The 20624-nt window shown below is 37.9% G+C and overlaps 1 protein-coding gene across 8 annotated transcripts in view; it reads right to left on the reverse strand.

Annotated features, from left to right (window-relative positions):
* THADA (THADA armadillo repeat containing) overlaps window positions 1-20624 on the reverse strand; it is a 170012-nt gene that overhangs the window by 44344 nt on the left and 105044 nt on the right. For 7 of the 8 annotated variants that reach the window (XM_054193736.1, XM_054193734.1, XM_054193740.1 and 4 more), the window contains 2 exons: window positions 16900-17015; window positions 2513-2598 (listed from right to left, as the gene is read on the reverse strand). In XM_054193736.1, the coding sequence (XP_054049711.1) occupies window positions 2513-2598; window positions 16900-17015 (202 nt within the window). Of the gene's footprint in view, window positions 1-2512; window positions 2599-16899; window positions 17016-20624 lie in introns of those variants that run through there. The other variant, XR_008465188.1, reaches the window with a different exon arrangement.

The following is a 20624-nucleotide window of genomic DNA, read 5'->3' on the forward strand; positions in this document are numbered from 1 at the left end:
TCATTTTTAACTGCTGAGCTTAGTCTTTTTCTTACTGCGTCATGGGACACTCAGCTTCTATTTAATATAAACATATTACTCCTCTATTTCAGAAGGGCTTCTGCCTGTGCTATTTAGAATTGTCCCTAATGTATCTTCAAGTTTTCAAAATTGTATTTCCAGTCTAAGTTTCTACTCTCTGTAGATATTGCCTGCAATATATAGTTTTAAACCTATATAGGAATGAAAATTTTAAGCAAGACAATACTAATGAACTATCCCTGAGCAGAAAGAGTCTGCAAAAATAATTGCCTTCCTTCTACAGAAATTGTACCTTACAGTACCCAGGTTTGGAACAGTCCACATGGGCTTTGAAAAATAAATGAACGCAGTATAATCAGTAATCCAGCCGCAGCATGGTGCAGTTCCTCAGGCTCAAAGGGCTATTCGCAAGTCAGGGGCATTAAAAAAAAAAAAAAAAAAAAAGAAGGGGGGGTCGGGAGAGGGGAGCTTCCTAATGTGGAGAGGTCAGTAAAAGCCTTTGCAAATGTGCAGGAATTGTTTGAAAACCAGAACAGACAAAAAACCCAAAGACAACTGAAACAGGAAAGAGACTGCTAAAGGAAATGTAATGCCCACTCAGTAAGCAAATGAGGAGCCCTAACCTGGAATACTGGCTGTTCCTTCATAAAAGAAAATACAAAAATAGAGTTGAAGGCTGAGTGGCGAGAATAATCACAAGCAGATGAAAAAAAAACTTGATATGAAGAGAATACAGAAAGAATGGGATGATTCATACTGCAACGGAGATGAACAGAGGTAGAGGATCATGGTTTTAAAAAAGCGCAAAAATTAATATTCCAAAGAGGATCTGTCTTCAAAAAAGGAGTACTCAAATTAAAAAGAAGGGTGATGAGCCCAAACATGGCTGAAGAGGGCTTTGGGGGTTGTTTTTGTTTATTTTGTAGATGTGATGCACAGCTAGACTTTTTAATATATTGCAAAGGATAATCACTAAGTACCATGGTACATCAGGGAACTTTATTTTGTATAAATAATGAAAATAAATAAACATATACTGTAACCTAAGAATTACTGATGGTAGATATAGCTTACCCAAAACAAACATTAAAGAGCCAGGAAAAAACTTATCCCTAGAGACATGCTATATTGAAACTGCTTCGTATATGGTGGTGCATTGCTCCCTATAAAGCATACAAGCCCTTACCTAGTCACAAACAGTGGTCAGTACTGGCAGAACGAGACCTACAGTGCAATCTCATCTGGAAATTTCCTTCACTGAAAAGTAACATCTTGGTATCTGGGACCCATGAGAGAGGAACGACTCCTCAGAGGACATGAAAGATCAGAGCCATCTCCTAGAGTCCCTGATAACCCTAACCGTCTTCCTCTGGTATAGTGGAACCCACCTGTCATGTATTTTCTATATGTCTATGCTTCTGTTGTAAGGGATAGACTCTGCATCAACCTATCTGAAGAAGTTCGTTTCAGACATGTTCATCACCAACTCATTTTCCTGACAACTATCCCTATTTGAACTGTGCATTCACAAGAAATCACACAAATAGCAATTATGGAATTAAATGGAACTACTTCTACCACAGGTCTAAGCAAAAAAGCAAAAGGAATTGGTTTTAAAATTAAGAACAGCCCCCAAAATGAGACTATCTGAAATAAAGAACAGTTCCCATGACTCAAACGCAGTGTTAGAATTAGTCATTAAGAATTCTAACGAAGTGAAAGAACTATTCTTTAATTGCCTTCCTGGACTGACAAGGTAATTTATTACTCACTTGTTCATAAGAAATCAACAAAACAGGCCCACAAGGAAGCTAGTTACAGCTGACCAAAAGCTGCCTATACACAGTCACACTTGAAAGGGTATCCCTTCTTTCCTTCCTTTGTTTTCCGTAGTGTTTACAGTGTGCTTTATATTGTTGCAAACAACACTCTGCATCATTAAAGCCACTGATAATTCTGACTAGTCATTGAAAAACTTCACAGTGATAAAGAATCAATATAAAAAAAAATTAAAGAAGCTGTCAGAGTTGTTTCTTATAAAACTTCTAAAATGAGAAAACAGTTTCTCTAAAACACTTTCAGGTGACTCAAGAGAGAACATCTCCGTAGCTTTCGGGAAAGGTTAAAAAAAAGTAGCAATATTCCAGGGTTTGGATTTTGTTCGTATTTAGAACAGATCAGAAAAACATTCTGGAACACTGGAGGGGATCTTTTTTGTTGTTACACAGTTCCAGGATTAGGAATACTGCAAGATCGTCACTTCAGTCTTTGACATGGAGATGTATCTCATTCTCCTCATCAACAATCCCCAAGACAAGCTCTACAGAAGGCAGAATAAATGGCCTGTTTATACAAAACAGCTAAAGGACTCCAGCATTCAGTAGATACCAAGAGTACAAGTAATATATTTTTGTTTTTCCATATTTAACAGAGCTCAGAAACTTGCCCACAGATATTCCATCTGATTTATAGAACAGTACATTTGACTTACCTTGCTTTTGAAACTTTCCCAGGTGAGTACTCAGCATCACAAGGACATCAAGACAGGCAGCTCTCGTCACCAAACAAGGATTTGTCCTAGAAAAATCAAATTACTAAAGATTAAATCTTTATAACACCCATGCTCAGAAACAGCAGTGAAACACACCAGCTTGGTGTGTCTATTTTACTTAATTAATGAAGATCAACTACTGATCAAATCAGACTGGATATACAAAATAATTAGGCCAAGTTATCGAAGCTTCACTTCCTGGTCCATTCTGAATGGCAGTCTCCGTAGCAGAATGGCAACAACCTTCCTCCATCCATTCCACCAAATCGCAGTTTATACATTTCATTATTATTGGATAAATCCTGGCCACTGGTGTGTCCTTGTTTTGTGTATAGATAATGTGTGTAACTAAATGCATTAAGAAAAGTAAGTCTTCAGGTCTTATTGTTACAGTTCATAAAAGAAAATTCCCCGTGAAAGGTACCTACAACATCTTTTTAATGGCCATAGCGCTCTCACTGTTCTGATGAGGACCACAGAGGCACGTATGTTTTTAAAATTAGATTATTTTTTTCCCAGACAGCAATATTGGGGATTCTGTGTGTATAATGCAAATTGGTAACGAGCTACTTTCTGACCTACCTCTTCAAGTCACAAGTGATAGACATTTTCTCTCCAATTAGAAAAGTAAAATTCGGTTAACATCTTCATTTTTCTTCATACTGTTATCACTGTATATTTCATCCAGGAAATATAACTTAATACATGAACAAACAGGAAATCCAGTTCAAAACACAGAAATTATTCCAATGAGTCCAACGGGACTTGGATGAAACCAAAAACTTTTAGAATCAAGCAGCACAGGCTTAAAGTATGACTAATTCTGTTCAGTATCTCGTTTTTATTTTATCTGGCATTTTCTTTGTATGCTTATCTTGACGTTTGAAACTCTTTCAAAAAATAGTTAATTAAAAATGTTCCAACAAACATTCTCAACTCTAACATCTTTAAAATTCAAGGAAAAAACTTTTTCAAATAAGCTATGTGATCATGACATAAAAATGAAAGGTCTGAGGTTCTTGTGTAGAAGTTTGGCAGCTGTATTTGCCTATGGAGAGTTAGCCTATGATCCTGTTAAAAAAAGACAACTTTTACCAGAAACACTGCTCTCACCTTCAGTAATAAACCCTGTAATAACCCTAATGCTTTCTTTTATGGCCTTCAATATTAGGCACCCATATAACACATAGCAGACTACATGCTGCCAGGATCACTCTTTTGAAAAGGTTTTTACTCCTTTTGCATAAACAGAGACTTTTTAGACACTCTTACAAGTGAAGCAGCCATGAACCTCCCAAAACTTCTCCATGCTCGCCTCTTACCACTTGCCTTAAAGCACAAGAGCTAAAAGCCTGCCTGCAGAGAAGATGCACATCAGTAAGACCTGATACCATAAGAAGCCAAAGCAATTTTAATATGGCCTGTTTTTGAAAAACTGTATTAGGAAGACTTAATTTCTAACTACCCTGACGAAGCGGACCTCTCTTCTGTATCTTGAGCATCCAGTTGTTGCCCAAGTTGTTCTTCACAAATCTGTGTCAAAACACCACCAAGAAATACTCACAGGGTTAGGAGCTCAACACACAAGACAACAAGAGTGACAGATCACTCAAAGACGGAAGAAAAAGAAACCAAGAGGTCTCTCACAAGTCCTCATAAAATGGATGAAAGCAGCCACGACAGATTTCAGTTAAGATGAGGAACATAATGGGCGTTCTGCGCTTCAGCTCCCTTGAAAAAGGACCCACTTATTATTCAGTCATTTCACTGGAAAGAAAATTTTCAATGTACAAACTGTGCCTTGGGAAAAACATGGCTGATGCAACCTTTACTGAAGAAGTGACAACAGCAACTCTGACATGTTTTTTTATTCTGGTCCAGCTTTTAAGCATTTACCACTTCATTTTGAGTATGCGCACATGCATGTTTTGATTTTGAAATGAGGCTTTTCTAGCATAAAACATGCCAAACGTTTGTTCTTGGCTGGCTCCATTGCTCTGGTGATGCTAGTGAATTCTCAGCCGTATGTGCCAGACAGACACAACAGGAAATTCAGTTTTCCAAAACCAAGAAATTTCAGTGTTGTTCAGACTGTAGCAGAAAGCTCAGTCTTGAAGACAATCAAACTGTGATTTGCATAACAGACCTGACAGCCAAAAATCACATGCTGAACGTTTCAAATGATGCACTGCGCAGTATTTAAGATGACCTGTTCGTGCAGAACTTCAACAATGAGAGTGGGAAGAGTACAAGATGTTTCTTTTTTAACACAGATACTCAAATAAAGTGGTGTTCTCATAAACAAGCTTTGAGGAAATCTGCCTCCAAACAAGAAAGTCACAGCAGTAGCAAGGGCGGGAGCTCTAGGCATCTGGAACAGCGTTCCTTTTTTTGTCCAAAACCCAAAAATTAGTTCATTTCCCTTCCAACCTGGATATTAATGGAAACAAGAACATCATATACTCACTCCAGATGATAAGACTGTATGTGACACTGAACAAGACAGGGCTAGAGATGGTAAGGACTCTCATATCTAAGGGTATGTCCAGACAGAAATCTAAAATGGATATCAAAACAATATTCATACTACCACACATATACACTAATAGCAGGCTAGTGATGTCAGCACAGAGATCCATACCTCATTAAAGTAATGCTTTGTCTACATCAGCAAGTAGGTTGGTTTAATAACAGCAGATCTCTGAAGTCAAACAGCTGGTACCAAAGACCCAATGGCCACCCTACATACCATGCCCAGATGCATTAAAACATAATTTTCAGAAGGTCATCATATTGCTTTTTGTTTCTCTTTGGATACAGAGTTTATAGCCAGCCTGCTCCAGGAATCTCACTGCACTTAGAAGCTTATCCCACAGTTTCCAGAACTCCGTCATGATGTTGTACTTTGGAGGTTGACTGTCCAGGTGGAAATAAAAATCAGTTCACAGACAAACAGTGAGTTAAATTTCACCAACAACCAATATTGCAGAATATTTCAACACATCTGACCAAAGAGAGGTCAAAAGCTGTCTGCCCTGAATAACACGTCAAAGGTAAGCATCGTCACAGACTCGACCTGCCTGGCAAAGGGGAAGAAGACACCTGCAACCTTTAGAAGCACAGGCAGGGATGGAAATGATGACTGCTTAGAAAGAACAAGGCCCAGAAGAAACATATTACTCATTTAATCAAGGAGAATGAAACAATGACAGGGGCTGCCTCTGTATCCCTAGCAGATCATCAGAAAACTCTTCAGGAGATACAAGGGGACTGAAAAAACACAAGTCAAGATCCAGCCTAACAGTATCTTCAGTATGGTGAAAAAAATGTCTTTTTAAAATTATTATTTTAGGTAAGCGTGTTGAAGACCAGACAAATCTGAAAACACAGGTGCCAGTTTCCATACTATTAATTGTGACAATTATACCAGATTTCTGGATTAGATCCTGAAAATAGCATCTTCCAAAAGCAATTTCTTACCATTAACGCCGAACAAGTAATGGGGGATAGGGTAGTCAGACTTCTTTGTAATATCATTTCCAATTCTGATATATGAATTAGAAAAGATTTGAAGTCACTGGCAGGAGGAAACCTTTTGTTAGCTGTTAGCGTCCAGAGATATTTTTTTTTTTTTTTTTAAGAGAAAAAGGTTAATGGAACTAAATAATCCTCCTAAATTCTCAGGCCTGTGTTCAAATGCCTTTGAAGAGGCCCAGGTTACGCACTTCTAGAATATTTTATGACCGGAGTAACAATAAGCTATTTGTTTTCAACAAGGAACTGCCTGGTAGGTGAATGAGGAAGCATACCCTTCAGGAGATATTCCCTCTCTGTAGATATAAATCAGCCTGGGCAGGTTCAGAAGCCCCACGTGCAACACTGCGTTTTGCTCCAGCTGGCTTTGACTACCTACAGTAGCGCTGGGACCGCTTTGATTTCTGTTCTGCCTTTACTGCCTTTAAGTACCACTGATTGCAGCTTAGGTCTACATAACATAAAATCAATCCTAGACTCTCAGTCTGGAGCTCTGCAAATATTATTTTTTTAAAAGTCTGATTCACCTTTTATAGTTAAGTCATGCTGAATTTAAGGTACTCAATGGTTTGCTTACCTTGGATGGCAGATCTGATGCAAACCAAACTGGCATTTATTGAAGAAATCAGCAATATGTGGTCACAGACCTCCTGTGTGCCCTGCTCACACACACGGTTTCAACTCTATCAGGAACACATGGCTTAACTTCTAAAATTCAGTTTCTCTTGTATTACTGTTTATGTTAAAGAAGATCAACATTAATGAATTACAGAGCAAATTACCTCCACTTCCAAGGGAAACAACAAGGAGCAAAGAACATGGAAAGCTCACACATTTGGCCTCAATTCTGTCAGAACACTGGGAAAAAGATTTAAAGAAACTAAACATACAATCTCTCACTCCTCTAACCACTAAGGACTGCAGGGGCCCTTAAATAGCATTTCTACTCATTACAGGATACCATTTATAACCATTCAGATTTCTATTTATAAACAAGGATGCCAACACACCTGTAACATAGAGCAAGTACCAAAGAATTTTAACGCACAGCTTTTGCAGATTCTTATTCTCTTTTCAAACCCGTAAGTTTCAATGACAGTAAGTCAGACAACTTAAAAAAATGACAACTATTTTCTCCTGGATCATTCCTCTTTTTCCAAAAGAGCATCACCTCACTTAGAGATGAACAACAACAACAGTAATATATTGCATTTGTTACATAAATAAGACAGATACAAGTCACTGATTATGAAATCAAAGCTGTTCGTGTTAATGATTATAACATTAGGTTTTGGTTATTCTAGTCAATAGAAATTCAATGTTTTCCAAAGAGGTAGTTTATTTCTCTCATATTTTTCCTCATTAGGAAACAGATGTTGTAAAACTATTAGCAGAACAAGCACTATAAACATACAGCAACTTATGATGTTTACTAAACATTTAACAACATAAAAATCAAAGCGTATTTGCCCAAACTCTCAATTAGCACTTAACAAATTTCAAGTGCAACCTGCCAATCAATGTCTATTAAATAAAAACCTTTAACATATCTCTCGTGAATTAGTTTAGCTATAGGTTTCTTACTGTAGTTAGCTATCTTAGGGATAGCAAAACCAAAATTTTGGTAAAAGGTCTCAGAAAAGCTCTGTGTTTTGCAGTCTCCAAGCTCTTAGAAGAGTCTGAAGGATTTCAAATCTTTGAGCCAGTGCTGCTTTATGAAAAAAAGCTAATCTCATTTCTCAAACTGGAATATAACTTCATTTAATAACTAACAAAAGTGATTTTTTCTCCTCATAATATGTAACATGTACATCACAGTTTTGGTCACAGTAAAACAATATATAACTACACAGTATGTCAGCCAACATTTTTTTCCAGAGTACAGTGCAGTGTTTAAATGACTGTTAGCTGCTTCTAATCTACACACTCAACTTGGTTACTCTCAGCCCCAATCTTTAAAAATTGATGACAAGATTTGGCTCATGAATCAAGCTCGTGTAGAACTCTAGTCAAAATTACACAACTTACAAAGCCACCTATAAAACCATGTATTTTGTCCAAAAAGTTCACGACACACTCTTAAGCGTCAGGGTAAAGAAACCAGTGCTGGCAAGCTTTACAAGGGCAACTCTTTCAAAGGCCAATTCATAGCTGCAAACAAGAAGAGAATCGTCCTTATGACTTGCATGACTGTTTTCATTTCCATTTCCAAAGTGATCAATTAATTAAATGAACTGCCTGCTCCTTCTCTGATCTTTAATGAAAAAGTCACTGTAATGCTTTATGTTTCTGAAACATTTGGAAAGGCTGAAAAAAGCCTAAAATTCTTGGAAGGAAGATCTTTTCACAGGATTAAACTTATCAATAGTATTTTAGGAAGAGCTCCATATTAAGAGAAAAAGAAAACTTGTAATAGCTAAACATCACCCCATTCTTCCGTTTAAACAACATGTTGTTGTCAAAAAAATCCCCTCAGCAACATCTATTAAATTTTATACTTTAGCTGGCAGAAAATAAATCCACCTGCTGGTGTTGAATTTAAACACTGAATTCTCCTACTTTCTATCCACCAATATTACGTGAGGTTTTTTCTTCTAACCAATAAATCAAATTGGTCTCCTAGACATCATATTCTAGCAAATACACAGGATGCTATTGCAAAAGCCTTTCCACAAATCCTTGTATTTCTGAACTTTAAAAACATTTCTGATGAGTCAACATTTTACATACAACTAAGGCTGGAATTTCACCTTTAGCTCTAGGATAAACACAGGGAAGAATCTGGATTAAGTCCAACACGTCCTAATGCCAGCTGGTACTTGGGGACGGGGTCCATGCAACTTCCTATTCTGAGTTTCCCAGTCTGCCTTTGTCTTCCATAATCTCAGCTCTTCAGGCTGGCACACTGAAAACTACATTTTAGGTTTACAGTGTATCTTTCACTCCCTATCAACTTCCAGCTTACTCCTTCCTGAAGAATGGCAAATCTCTGCAAAGTAGTCTTTCTTCTGGTGGCCAAATTCTTCTGATATGTGACCTGCAATTGTATCAGCTAAAATATCTTCTAAATGCACCAAGCAGTGCATCTTCTGTGGTGTTTGAGTCTTGATACAGTCAATTCTACATAATCCTTAGGGGGCTATCCATAGGGAGTTTTATCCTTGGAGCGTTGCTGATGAACTGGGCCAAGCTGGCCTTGCACTGACCACATTTTACTTGCAGAGATCTGGAAAGTGAAAGCTTATTGGAAATCACATCTACACATACAATGAGCAGCTAATTAAAAGATTAAATCTTTCATTGTTTTGTTTATTAGCTTTCAAATTCCGCAGTATTCTAGAGACTGAGGTTTTTTTGGGGTATATTTGCAAGGCAGCCTTCATATTTTAATATATTTCCTCTCAGAGCCCCCATCTGCAGCACTGAATCAACATGCACAGCCTTCCTCTTGTCTTTTTGAGGAGATATTAATAATGGATTTAATTATTAAACTTTGTCCATAGCATTTTTAACCATGTAATACAAAACCAGCACATCGGTGAACATCTCGGCCAACAGACCTACATTTAATGGAAAGCATTTAAAAAAAATAATAATGAAGCCTACACTACCAAGTAATCCTTGCTGAGTTCCTGGAAGTGCAGGAACACCCGCATAGAAATACAGTCATCTCGTAACAGCGGATCTGCTTGCCCACTTGGTTTTGTTGAGATCTTCTTGGAGTAATTACCATGTACACGGTCCCCCTGGCTTGCCCATTCTGTAAGACCAGCTCACCCTGCGTTATAGCAAGCATCTTCTCGATAGGAAGAGTTACTCGTCTGCTGATTTAAGTTTTTCTACCACCACCAAAGCCAGATTATTACATTGCTGTTAGTTTCCCTGGTAAAAACAGAGAATTTATTGCTTCAAAAAGAAGCTACACAAATTATTTTTTCATTGTGATACCACCAAGAACATCCTGAGTTTCAGCTATTAAGAAAAATTAATTTGTGCTCTGGCTGTCCTTGGTGAATGATACTGAAAGGTTGTGTTTTGTTAGTGTTGTTTTTAGCATACCGGATTCATAAAATAATCCTATCTGTTCTCTTCCTTGTTCTTTTAATGAGAACCGCATGTGATCCCTTAGCAGCATCCTAAAAAACTTAAGAGGTCAAACTAATCCCATCCGCAAATTTAATGAATTTTACACAATTAACATCAGGGGTTTCGCCTACAAAGAGGCAAGCTAGAAAGCTATTTTGTTTATTTATTGGAAAGCGTTTTCAGATATGAGAGAGGATTTATGTCCAAAACCTGCAACACATGGTTTCTGTGTACTCTGAATGTTGCACTTATGGAGGGAACACATCCTAAACCACCTTATTCAATTCATAATATTCCCTCAATGTTCATATTTGAGTTAGGAGTGTAACTGTGAACCAACAAATGTTTTATCTTAGGCAAAGTACATCTTAAACTTCAGTCTGAAGTTTAAATATCTCTACTGATACCCAAAGCAAGTGTTCCAAACCAAGCAATCACCAACTGCCTAAATAAACAATTTGTAGCAGCGTTAAGGATACCGTTATCAAAACTGGTGAAAGAATGGACTTAAGAGCAACACAGAAACTGGAATTAGCCTGATAAAAGCACGTAAGATTTAAATGAATGCCTCCAAAAATACATTCATGAACAATGACGTAACTGTTATGACTCTGCGCTCAAAAGCAAAGATGAAACCAGGCTAAATTAGGCTCATGGGTCAGTAAGTGCAGATTAATAAATTACCACTGTGCATCTGATGTGCAGTGACTGTTCATACTGGCATTCTTTGCTTTCAGCTGGAACGGGACAAAAAAATTTTCCCTTGATGTTTTGTGTGTGTAAGAGCACACACATGAATTATTGCTCTAGCCTAGCTGACAGAAAGTTAGCTTTTCAATTTGAAACCTAGTAGATAGACTTCCACAGAGCCAGGCTCAGTCTTTAAAACTATTTTCAATTTTTGAACACAGATGTATAATGCATACAGACCACTAACAAACAAAAGCAATTAACTGCACTTCTCAATGTGTAGGTTTTAAAGGCAGAAATGAAAAAGTGGAAAAGTTAGAAAACAGGAAGATGCTAAAGGCAGACATGGCCTTGGAAGGACAAGAAGGTTTGTCTTGATGCAGTGAAAGAGGAAGCGGCAAGGGAACTATCTGAAGAGAAGGACCACTCTGCCAGGAGGATGATCTTACATTCTCATTAGTTGTTGTCTTCTTGCTGTTTTGAAAGTACAAAAAGCTTCCAAATAATGCCCCGCTTCCAAAAATCCCACAGAGGCTACTTGCAAAGCTGCAGAGTGTTCATGTGCATCTTGAACCAGTATCTAGATAGGCCTGCATGTGCCTCTGGAAACTTCCAGAGAGCCACCATAAAGAGCACAAAACACTGTTTTGTCTTTAATAGCCTGCTCACTAGAAATTACCGCTCTCTCTCCTAAGGGACAATGAGAACAATAAGGGCATATTTAGGTTACACTCTTTGAGCCATGACGGCCTGAAACCACAGCGGGGCCACATTCCTGCTTTCCACACAGATGGCCTAAGTGCACCTCACATGAATTTCCTTCTAGGAAGGACCTCAGACTGGTTGCCTGCCTGTTGTCACCCAAATAGTGCTGCCAAAAGCAGGGGGAGAAAAGGGACACTACTTGATGGAGTGCCATGGCCATTAACTGTTATAAAACGCCCGTGCAATGTCCCTCATTCAAAGCAGTTATAGCTGGGTCATCCTAGAGTCAGCCTGGAGAAAACTGAGCAGCAAGGATCTCAGTGGACAATGAATCTGGCTTTGAGCCTGAGCCTGAATAACTTTTGCCTGTATTTGTTGTGTGAGCTTCAATCTTCTGCCCTTACATCAGGACCCATTCGTATGTTTAACAGTCCTATCCATAAAGCAGAGAGCTAAGCAGCAGCACCCCAGGGCACGGGATATTTGGGTTATAAAGCTAAGTGCACACACCGCAGGCCCTCCATTCCAGACCAACAAGTGACTCTCTGCAAAATGCAAAGCCAGTTGGTTTTATACAAGGCTGTTCCACACAAGTTAGTTTCAAGAAAGCAGCCTTCTTAGAAGTAAACTTTCCCAGTGCGGACAAGCTCTCAGCTAAGAAATGGCACATGGCTAGAGGTTAGCAGAGTATGTTATTTGACTTCTGGCAGAACCTCAAAGTCTTTTTCCCCCTCCTGTGGTCTCCAGTAAGAAGGAAGGCGGAAAAAAAAAAAAAAATCAAACTAAAAGCACTGGAAGACAGCATCCTACAGCAAAGCTGTGCAATGACGTGATTTCACAAATTTTCCAATACCAATACTTAGCCATGCCAAAGGCTACAAATGAAACAAGACAGATATTTCCGGGCCTTCTGTACAACAAATTACCAGCTCCAAAGGCTGCTCTTTTAGCTTTCTGCATTTATGAAGCGGAAGGCATCTAGATTTAGTCTTGTAATTCCTTGGTATACAGTCGAGCTAAAAACTACTTTATTTTTTTTTTAATTCATATGAAAGAGCTTTGAACTCTTTTCTAAGGCTTAACTTGATATATTGATTTTTTTTTTTAAAGCTTTCACCAGATGCATTTCCATCACTTCATTCCATCACCTCAGTTCTCCAACAAAGCGGATTTTATGTATTTTTTAATTTCTGTTCTCCCTGCATCTTCCGTACTTGCAAAAAACACAAGAAACTAACACTGGTTTGGGGTTGGGGAGAAGCAGTAACATTACCAAACCACTTTAGATTAACAAGCAAGCGTATTTAAAACAAAATAAAAAACACCAAATAAAGTATAAACCTGCAAGCGAAGTGAAAAGTTTCAAACATCACCTTCAGAAGTGAATGGAAGGCAGGTCTCATTCACCAAAACATCAAAAATGGAAATGCTACTTTTGAATACTCAAAAAAGTTAGCATTTTGAGGATGTAAAAAAACCAAAACAACCAAGCACCAAAACAAGGAAGGTGGAGGAAAGATTTTTTTCTTCTGATATTTTAATATATGCTACAAAGGAGAAAAAGTAACCATGTCCCACTATCGTGAGAAGCCTGCCTTCACAACAGACAGAAAATACCAGCTGAAAAAGTGAATGTTTTATGAAATTCAGTTTGGGGAATGTGAGCCATTATTTTATTCTCTAAAGCAAAATCAGGTGGGGGAGTGGAGGAGGGAGAAGAGATTAGTATATTACAGGGAATGTGCAAGTTTCTTGAGCTATTCTACACCATTATATTTTGATGAATGGCAACTACGTTCTGGCTCTGAAAACATGAAAAAAACCACACCAACAACCCAAAAACCCAAACAAAACCCCCCACCCAGTTCAGCAAACAGCTGAAGAACGATAATCTTTCCCACATATATATACACACGACAATTGAGCCTCATTTTTATGAACTACTTAGGCAATTTTAAATTTTGTAATTCAAGTTTCTCAGAGAAGTTTGTTCTATAGTACAAGGGAAGTACGTATTTGAAAGAACACCAGCAAGCACTTTACAGAACTACCACAGAAATGTGAATGAAGACTGATGTTTGGAAATAATTCCCTATTTCCCAAATTCACAAATCATTTTCCTGTTATTTTAACTTTTTTTACCCATTTAAGATTAATAGTGAGGGCCTCAAATAGCTCCTCTTCAAACAATCACTGCACTGCAGTATCGGTGACATGCTAAATTATCTCCTTATGAAAAACGCAGAAGAAACAGATGGAGATTCCTTAATTTTTCTCTGGGGTACTCACTTCTCTCTGCCTGAACAGAAAGAAGGTAAGAATGACTATACACGGACCGAGGATCCAGCCAGCCGCCACCCTCTCTGACAGTGACCAGCAAGAAGTCCAACAACAGGGCATGAATGAAGCGCTGTTTTCCTGATGTGCTCTCCCAACATCCAGAAAGCTGCACAGATGGACTTACCGAGTTTCACAACTCGGTTGCCAAGCAACCTCCCAAAACTCCTTTAAAACAAGAAAAAGAGAAAGAAAAACAACAAAACGCCCCAACCCCACCGTTCATCACAGAACGGCTGTAAAGCTGCACACGGAACATGGGAAACTAAAACTGACGGAAAATGCCATCTATTTCAATATCTTTGTTTGTTTGGGTTGTTTGTTGGGGTTTTTGTTTGTTTGTTTTGTTTTTAAATCACACCACACTGAACACATTTATCTCAAGCAGAAAGTTAGGAGGCAAGCAATTTTTTTCAGCTTTATCATTTATTGTAGTCTTAAGTTTAAAGCGTATTTGGTTACCAAATTTGGCTACCAAACATTTCATGGATATTTTACTTGCTTTTTCTAGACTTTTTTTTTCCCTTTTTCTAAAAAAAGAGTAAGAAAAAAGAAAACACACCTTAGCTCAAAGTGTGCCTAAGGACGTACGGTTTTATGGGCTCATAGAGAATGATAAAGTATATTAGAAATTTGCAAAAAGAATTTATGTCTGTAAAAAACACAATGCCTTAACTTAGTGTTGCAAACGTGTATGCTCATAATATAAAATTTTACGATCTGAGGAGAAAGACATTTAAAAACTTTATGTATAGCATTAACTGCATAATGGAGAGCGCATGAATACGAAAAGAAGGCTACAACAAAATCACAAAATGAAAACGTGCTACTGGCAGAGGGTTAGTATTAGCACATATAGCTGTGGCTTTTTACGGGCAAGTGAAAGAGAAAATACATCTTTTCAGGCAAATACCAATATCATGTACCAGGATTTCTTAGAGACAGCCTGAAAGCATTTCCTTTCTGGAGATAATAATAATAGAAAAGAAGTCAGCGCTAATATGACTGATGTATTAAAAAGACCAGTTGTGAAAAAATACTTTGAAAACATAGATTTATTTAAAATCTGTAATGAATAAAGCCTGGCCCATACATATTTGCTGCAGGAGAAAGACATTTGAATTACTTAGCACTAGTATCTTTCTACTGATTTTGGCTTCTGGCATTTGTTTTGGGGGTTTTTGTGGTTTTTTTTTTTTCTTTATAACAGTATCACTGGATTTAATTTACTTAAGTAAATTACCATTCTCATTCAAAGACTTAAAAATGCTTATGCTGAGTCAAGTCAAAAGGTCCACCAAATCCACCATGATGTTTCCAACTGGGGCAGAGAGCCGATGCACAGGAAAGGGAAGTGCAAGAACAGTGACACTTGCCAAAACCTCTCTCTCAACCTTCAAGGTTGCTGAAGAATTTCTTGAGCCAACTGTGATTATCTACATACTCGGTAACCTTACTGGGCTTTTCTTCCATGACTCTGTTCAATCATTTGTTAAAAATTCAGATGGTTTAAAAACAACAGTATCTTGTATCATGGGGTTCCACAGCTAAACTAAAATTACATTAAAACCTACGTTATTTTGTTCCTTTTAAATTTACCACCTTGTACTGCAAAGGATACTAGTTACCTGTCCCCTTTCCATTTGATTCATAGCATTAATCTGTTTTTTCCCATGTCATCCCTCAGTTGTCCCTTTTCCAGGCTAAAAAAATATCAGTCTATTTAGTCATTCCCCATCTAGAAATATTTCTATACTTACTGTCAGTCTTTTTACTGTTCTTCATTTCTGTCATCTGTGGGATTCACACAATATTCAAATATACAACACAGATTAACAGACAAACATAAGTGTGTTTTCTGGTTTTTTCTGCATTTTTTTATGGTATTTGCCCTCTCCCCTCTTGGGTGATTTTTTTCAAACAAAAAATCTGCTTGGCCAACCACTCTTTTCCCAAGTAAAGTCCAGACTGCTTTATTCATGTGCATAATTTCACAATTATTTCCACCAAGTTTTACTTGCCGTATTATCACACTCACTCTCTCAGGAATTCTGTAATTCTCAAAGATCAATTGTATCTTGATTACCCCCAACTCAGTTAACACTGGCGGAAGACTTCCTCACCCCACTCGTCATCTCCCTTCTCCAAATCCCTTATGATTTTGCTTTTGATGATCACAAAGCAACACAGGTTTTATCAGAGATCCCCGCAGACTTCATTGGTGACCTCCCTCCACTGTTGTAAACCATACTCTAGAATATTTTACCCAATTACTGATCTAGGCAAGGTCTTGTGCTCTCTGTCCACAACCGATTCAGGCAGGAATTTTCAAAACCAATTGATGAGATCAAGTAGATGAAAAAGAGAGAGAGGGAGAAGAAAAAAGGAGTTTGTTGATTGCAGTATATAGGTCATCTGAAGATCCTTTTACAGAAACCTAAGGAAAATGTTTCCAAAACTATCCTGGATTGTTTGTGGGCAGCTAAAAACTTTTGATTGTTTCAACAATTGCCATGACATTTTTCTCCTACTTTTCTGTAAAGGTCAAAGTCAGAGAAAACAGTAACATAAAAACCTCATATATGTGGCATTTTTTTCTTAGCCCAGAAGCAACATTCATCCTCAAAAAGGCTGCTTCTGGTGGCATTTTCATTCACACTTTTTTTTTAATGTCTGGACTATAAATTTACCAGAGGTTCAACTAAGATAAGACTGAAAAACAGTAATGCACACAGGTAAAGTATACTTGGGCTTTTTCATCCTTGTTTTTTTCGGGGGAAAAAAACCCAAAAAACCCAAAAAAACAACAGAGCAAACCAATAAGGCATCTAAATTTTACATGTTTCTAGAGAAATAAGTCTGTCTACCTTGCCAAAATAAAAAATAATTTTAAAAAATCAAACATCAGGCAAGACCTCCATATGCTAGTAACCTGTGCGTATAAACATAGATAGATATGTTGTGTTTTATCTTACCTTTTAGCCAACCACAATTTGGTTCCTATACAGGTAATGATGTCACCCAGTCCCTGCTGAAAGTCTGAACTAACGAGCTGTTTTGATTCTAAGTATGACTGCAGCAAGTGAAAAACCTAAATAAGAGAAAAAGAAAAAGTATAAAAAAATTGAAACTAGAGTTTGTAGCCACTGTGTTTCTTCCAAATAACCATAAGATGAAAACAACCACCTGCAAAATTAACAACTACTCAAGGAAAAACGTACATTCATTTGGCATAACAACAGATGGAATTCTTAAATTGCCTATTCTTTAAAATTCACTCATCACAATAATTGAAGAACAAAACATAGGAAGTGCTGGAAGATGTTAACCTCCGTGAAGGGAGCAGAGGACAGCGTGATGAACACCACTCCTACTGGCCCTTGCCAACTTAAGCATCCCTTATCTTTCAACCTTTTTGCGATGCCATCTACTCACCAGTGCCAGCACAAGTGTCCACGGAGCACGCTGGCAGCTTGGCTCACTGGATGTAGCAGGGCTGGTTGTATCGTACAAGGACAACCAAGATGACAGAGAAGGGTCTTTAAAATCCACACACTGAGCAGAAAGCTTTTTAAAGGCAGTAGAGTCATCATGCTCGCACCTTTCCGTTCCACCGAGAGAGAAGACTGAGCACCTGCACTGGGGCTGTGCACAGACTGCGCTATCTGCTCCAGAGCTTCACTTAAAAGCCTAGTAGACAGGTCCTAGTTATCATGAAGGAAAGAATTCAAGATACCAAAACAGAAAGCATGACCTGTAGCTTTCTGGTCAGACAGTTAACACCACAAATAATTTGTCTTAGAGATCTTCCTTTACTATTTAAAATGAGGTTTTTCAAGTAATATTGAATATATAGAAGAGCGTTAAGAAAAAACAGAGTTACAAAAATATGTATAGTCATCTAGCTCATAAGCATGAAAAGGAAACATTGGATAATATACGATACCAACTGCACAGTGGAGAGGGACTCTCCAAGCCCAGCCCCTGTAGTACCCATCCTCTCCCCATGTGGGGAGACATAACGCACGCTTCTGACACGAGTGACGATGCCCATATCATCCCACTTCATTTTTACCGTTTCCACTCATATGCAAGTGAACAGACAACACTTAGGGGAGTTAATTTCTAAATCGAAAAACATGGAGATAGGCGGTGCAGTACTGAAGCCTAATGGGAGAAACCTTGCTTGGGTTAAGGAATGTTAGGAGCTGAAATAGGAGGAACGGGTGCTGACTCTCCCTCTTCCTTTAACTTGTCTTACAGCCTCCAATTTCACATTCTATTTGCCTACACAGGTAAGTTACATTGATAGACACAGCAGGATTTCTACACAAATTGAAAAAGTACGTCTCCCATTATTTATTGAAACTGGAGATGTGCAGAATTTAAGAAGCTTTAGAAGTGTTATCAAACCATTTCTGAAAATACATACATGAGCATTTTATATGGGAACACTCTTAACGTGTGAGAGTATTACCACTTCATACTTGCAAAGTGACAATTTTATGACTAATGGATCGAGCTGGGGCCTTCGCTTCACTTTGGGAAAAGAAAAACCTTTATATCCAGATTTTTACATTTCAGATCTTGGTTTCCCGCATTCCAGCTGTCACTTGCTCCAGGGGTTATATTTTTTTGTTTGTTTGCTTGTTTTGGAAACATAAGCACTGCCGCATAGCATTAACTTGACACAACTTCATCTGGGTTATTTTTTGTGAAATTATTCAAGTGGAAAAACAGCTGCAGTAGTTTCAAATAAGCACGGAAACAGAACAGAAGAGATGTCAAGAGACTATCTAATCCATACAAACACTGAGGCAGGGTTTAAACATTCTCCGATGAAACAAATGCCTGACTGTCCTAATCCTGAAAACAGACAAGAAAGCAAATTCCAAAATATTTGTATGCAACCTCTTCTAGTGTTTCACCCTCAAAATCCAAGCTCTTGAGGTAAGGTGTTCCTCTCCACTCCCACCCTTGCCCTCATGGTAAACAACTGTTCTCTGGACACCATTCAGTCAGTCCAGATTTTTTCCTAGTGAGGTACTTATTAAACACAGAGATCCCACCGGGGCCCTTTTGACAGGAACAATGAAACAAACTCCTCTCCCTCTGTTAGCAGGTGCTCTGCAGACAAGAGACATCCTGGAAAGATAACTGTCATCTTGTCTTTCTTTTTTCAAAAAGTCTTCTGAAGTCCTCCGTATTGTACAACATTTTATTGACGGCAGACCCATCTTTCTAAGATGTTTTTTCCATGATCATTTTGAATTTTGATCTTTTTCTACAAAGTGTTTTGCGAAAGTGCAAGCTTGCAAACATTTCAGAATGTCATCAGAAATCTCCACCTTGAATCCTCTTCTTTAGCCTGCTCTTGCCTGTGCAACTGTCCGCTTATGAAAATGGTTTATGGAAGTAATGACTCAAAATTAACCTTTTTCATGAAAGCCAATGCACGAAGTTACCACTACTACTTGTTTCTCTATTTTTTTTGTGGCTTGCCCTTAACCTCTGTTAAGTGATGGACACTATAGAAGAAAAGGGATGAAAAAATAATGTATATGCAGAAGCTTTTCTTATTGCCTTTTATATCCTCTGCTAATTGAAAGTCATTTGGTGCCTTTAACCTTTCTGATTTTAGTCTTCTGTGCTTCTGTTCATTTCCAGGAACAAGAAGGGATTTACCTCTAAGCAATAATATAAAATCTGTTTTACAATTATGAAAGGGCTATCATATTTTTTCCTAGAAGCTTAAATTAAGTTAATCTCTTCAGCTTTGAAAACAACTCCCAAAATACATCCCTTTTAAATACAAAGGAAACCTAAGTAGTTTGATAGTTCAAGTAAAAGGTCTTAAGAGAGGCAGAACTGTGCATATTAAGTAGGTCAAATTTGTGGATTTAAATTAGCGCAGGTAGGAAATTCAGTACTGAAAAGGCAATCAAAACTCCTCTGCAATTCAGTCTCTATGTGAACCATATCCTTTCAATACCATTCAGAAGATAAAAATCAGAGGCCGCGAACCATATTTAAGCAGAATTAGAAGGTGCAACTCATGTAAGAGTTTGATTCACTCTTGAAAAATGTTGGCATTCATCAAAGACAATGTTCAACTACTGTAGTTTACCCTGGTTCAACTTTTGACATATGCAACACGCTGATTTTCTTATTCAGTGCAAGCCCTCTATCGTTTATTCAGGTCCCCTCACAAAATTTGAGACCTAGAAAGTTTTCCCCACATAGGAATTATTTTTTTCAGCGTAAGGTTTTAGAATGCCTAAACTAAATTTGAAATTGTAATTCATGTCTGCATGTTTTATTTAAAGCCTTATTTTACGTAAGCTAAAACTGGAGGCAACCAGACAAGCAATCTGTAAAAGTTAACCGCAGTAGTTCTTCACTTCCATTATGTGTGACAGGTCATTGTTTGGCTTATAGCAATATTGCTGCAGCTTCCATGATCTAAGACTCCAAGGCAGGCAACGTTTGCATGGGGAGGTAGCAAGTTTTATGAGACTGCTTGATATAGATAATAAAAGAGACAGGCTTTGCAGCACATGGCTTTCCTCAAGTCCAAAATAATACTCGATTTAAAATCCTCTGCTAAATTCATCACTTACATATAAATGCAATGAGGTCATGGTGTTCCTTTTGTATGTGGGATTGGTTTTTTTATTACACTCAGGCAATATATTAATCA

The sequence above is a fragment of the Rissa tridactyla genome, chromosome 3 (genome assembly GCF_028500815.1).
Source record: "Rissa tridactyla isolate bRisTri1 chromosome 3, bRisTri1.patW.cur.20221130, whole genome shotgun sequence".
NCBI classification, from domain to species: Eukaryota; Metazoa; Chordata; class Aves; order Charadriiformes; family Laridae; genus Rissa; species Rissa tridactyla.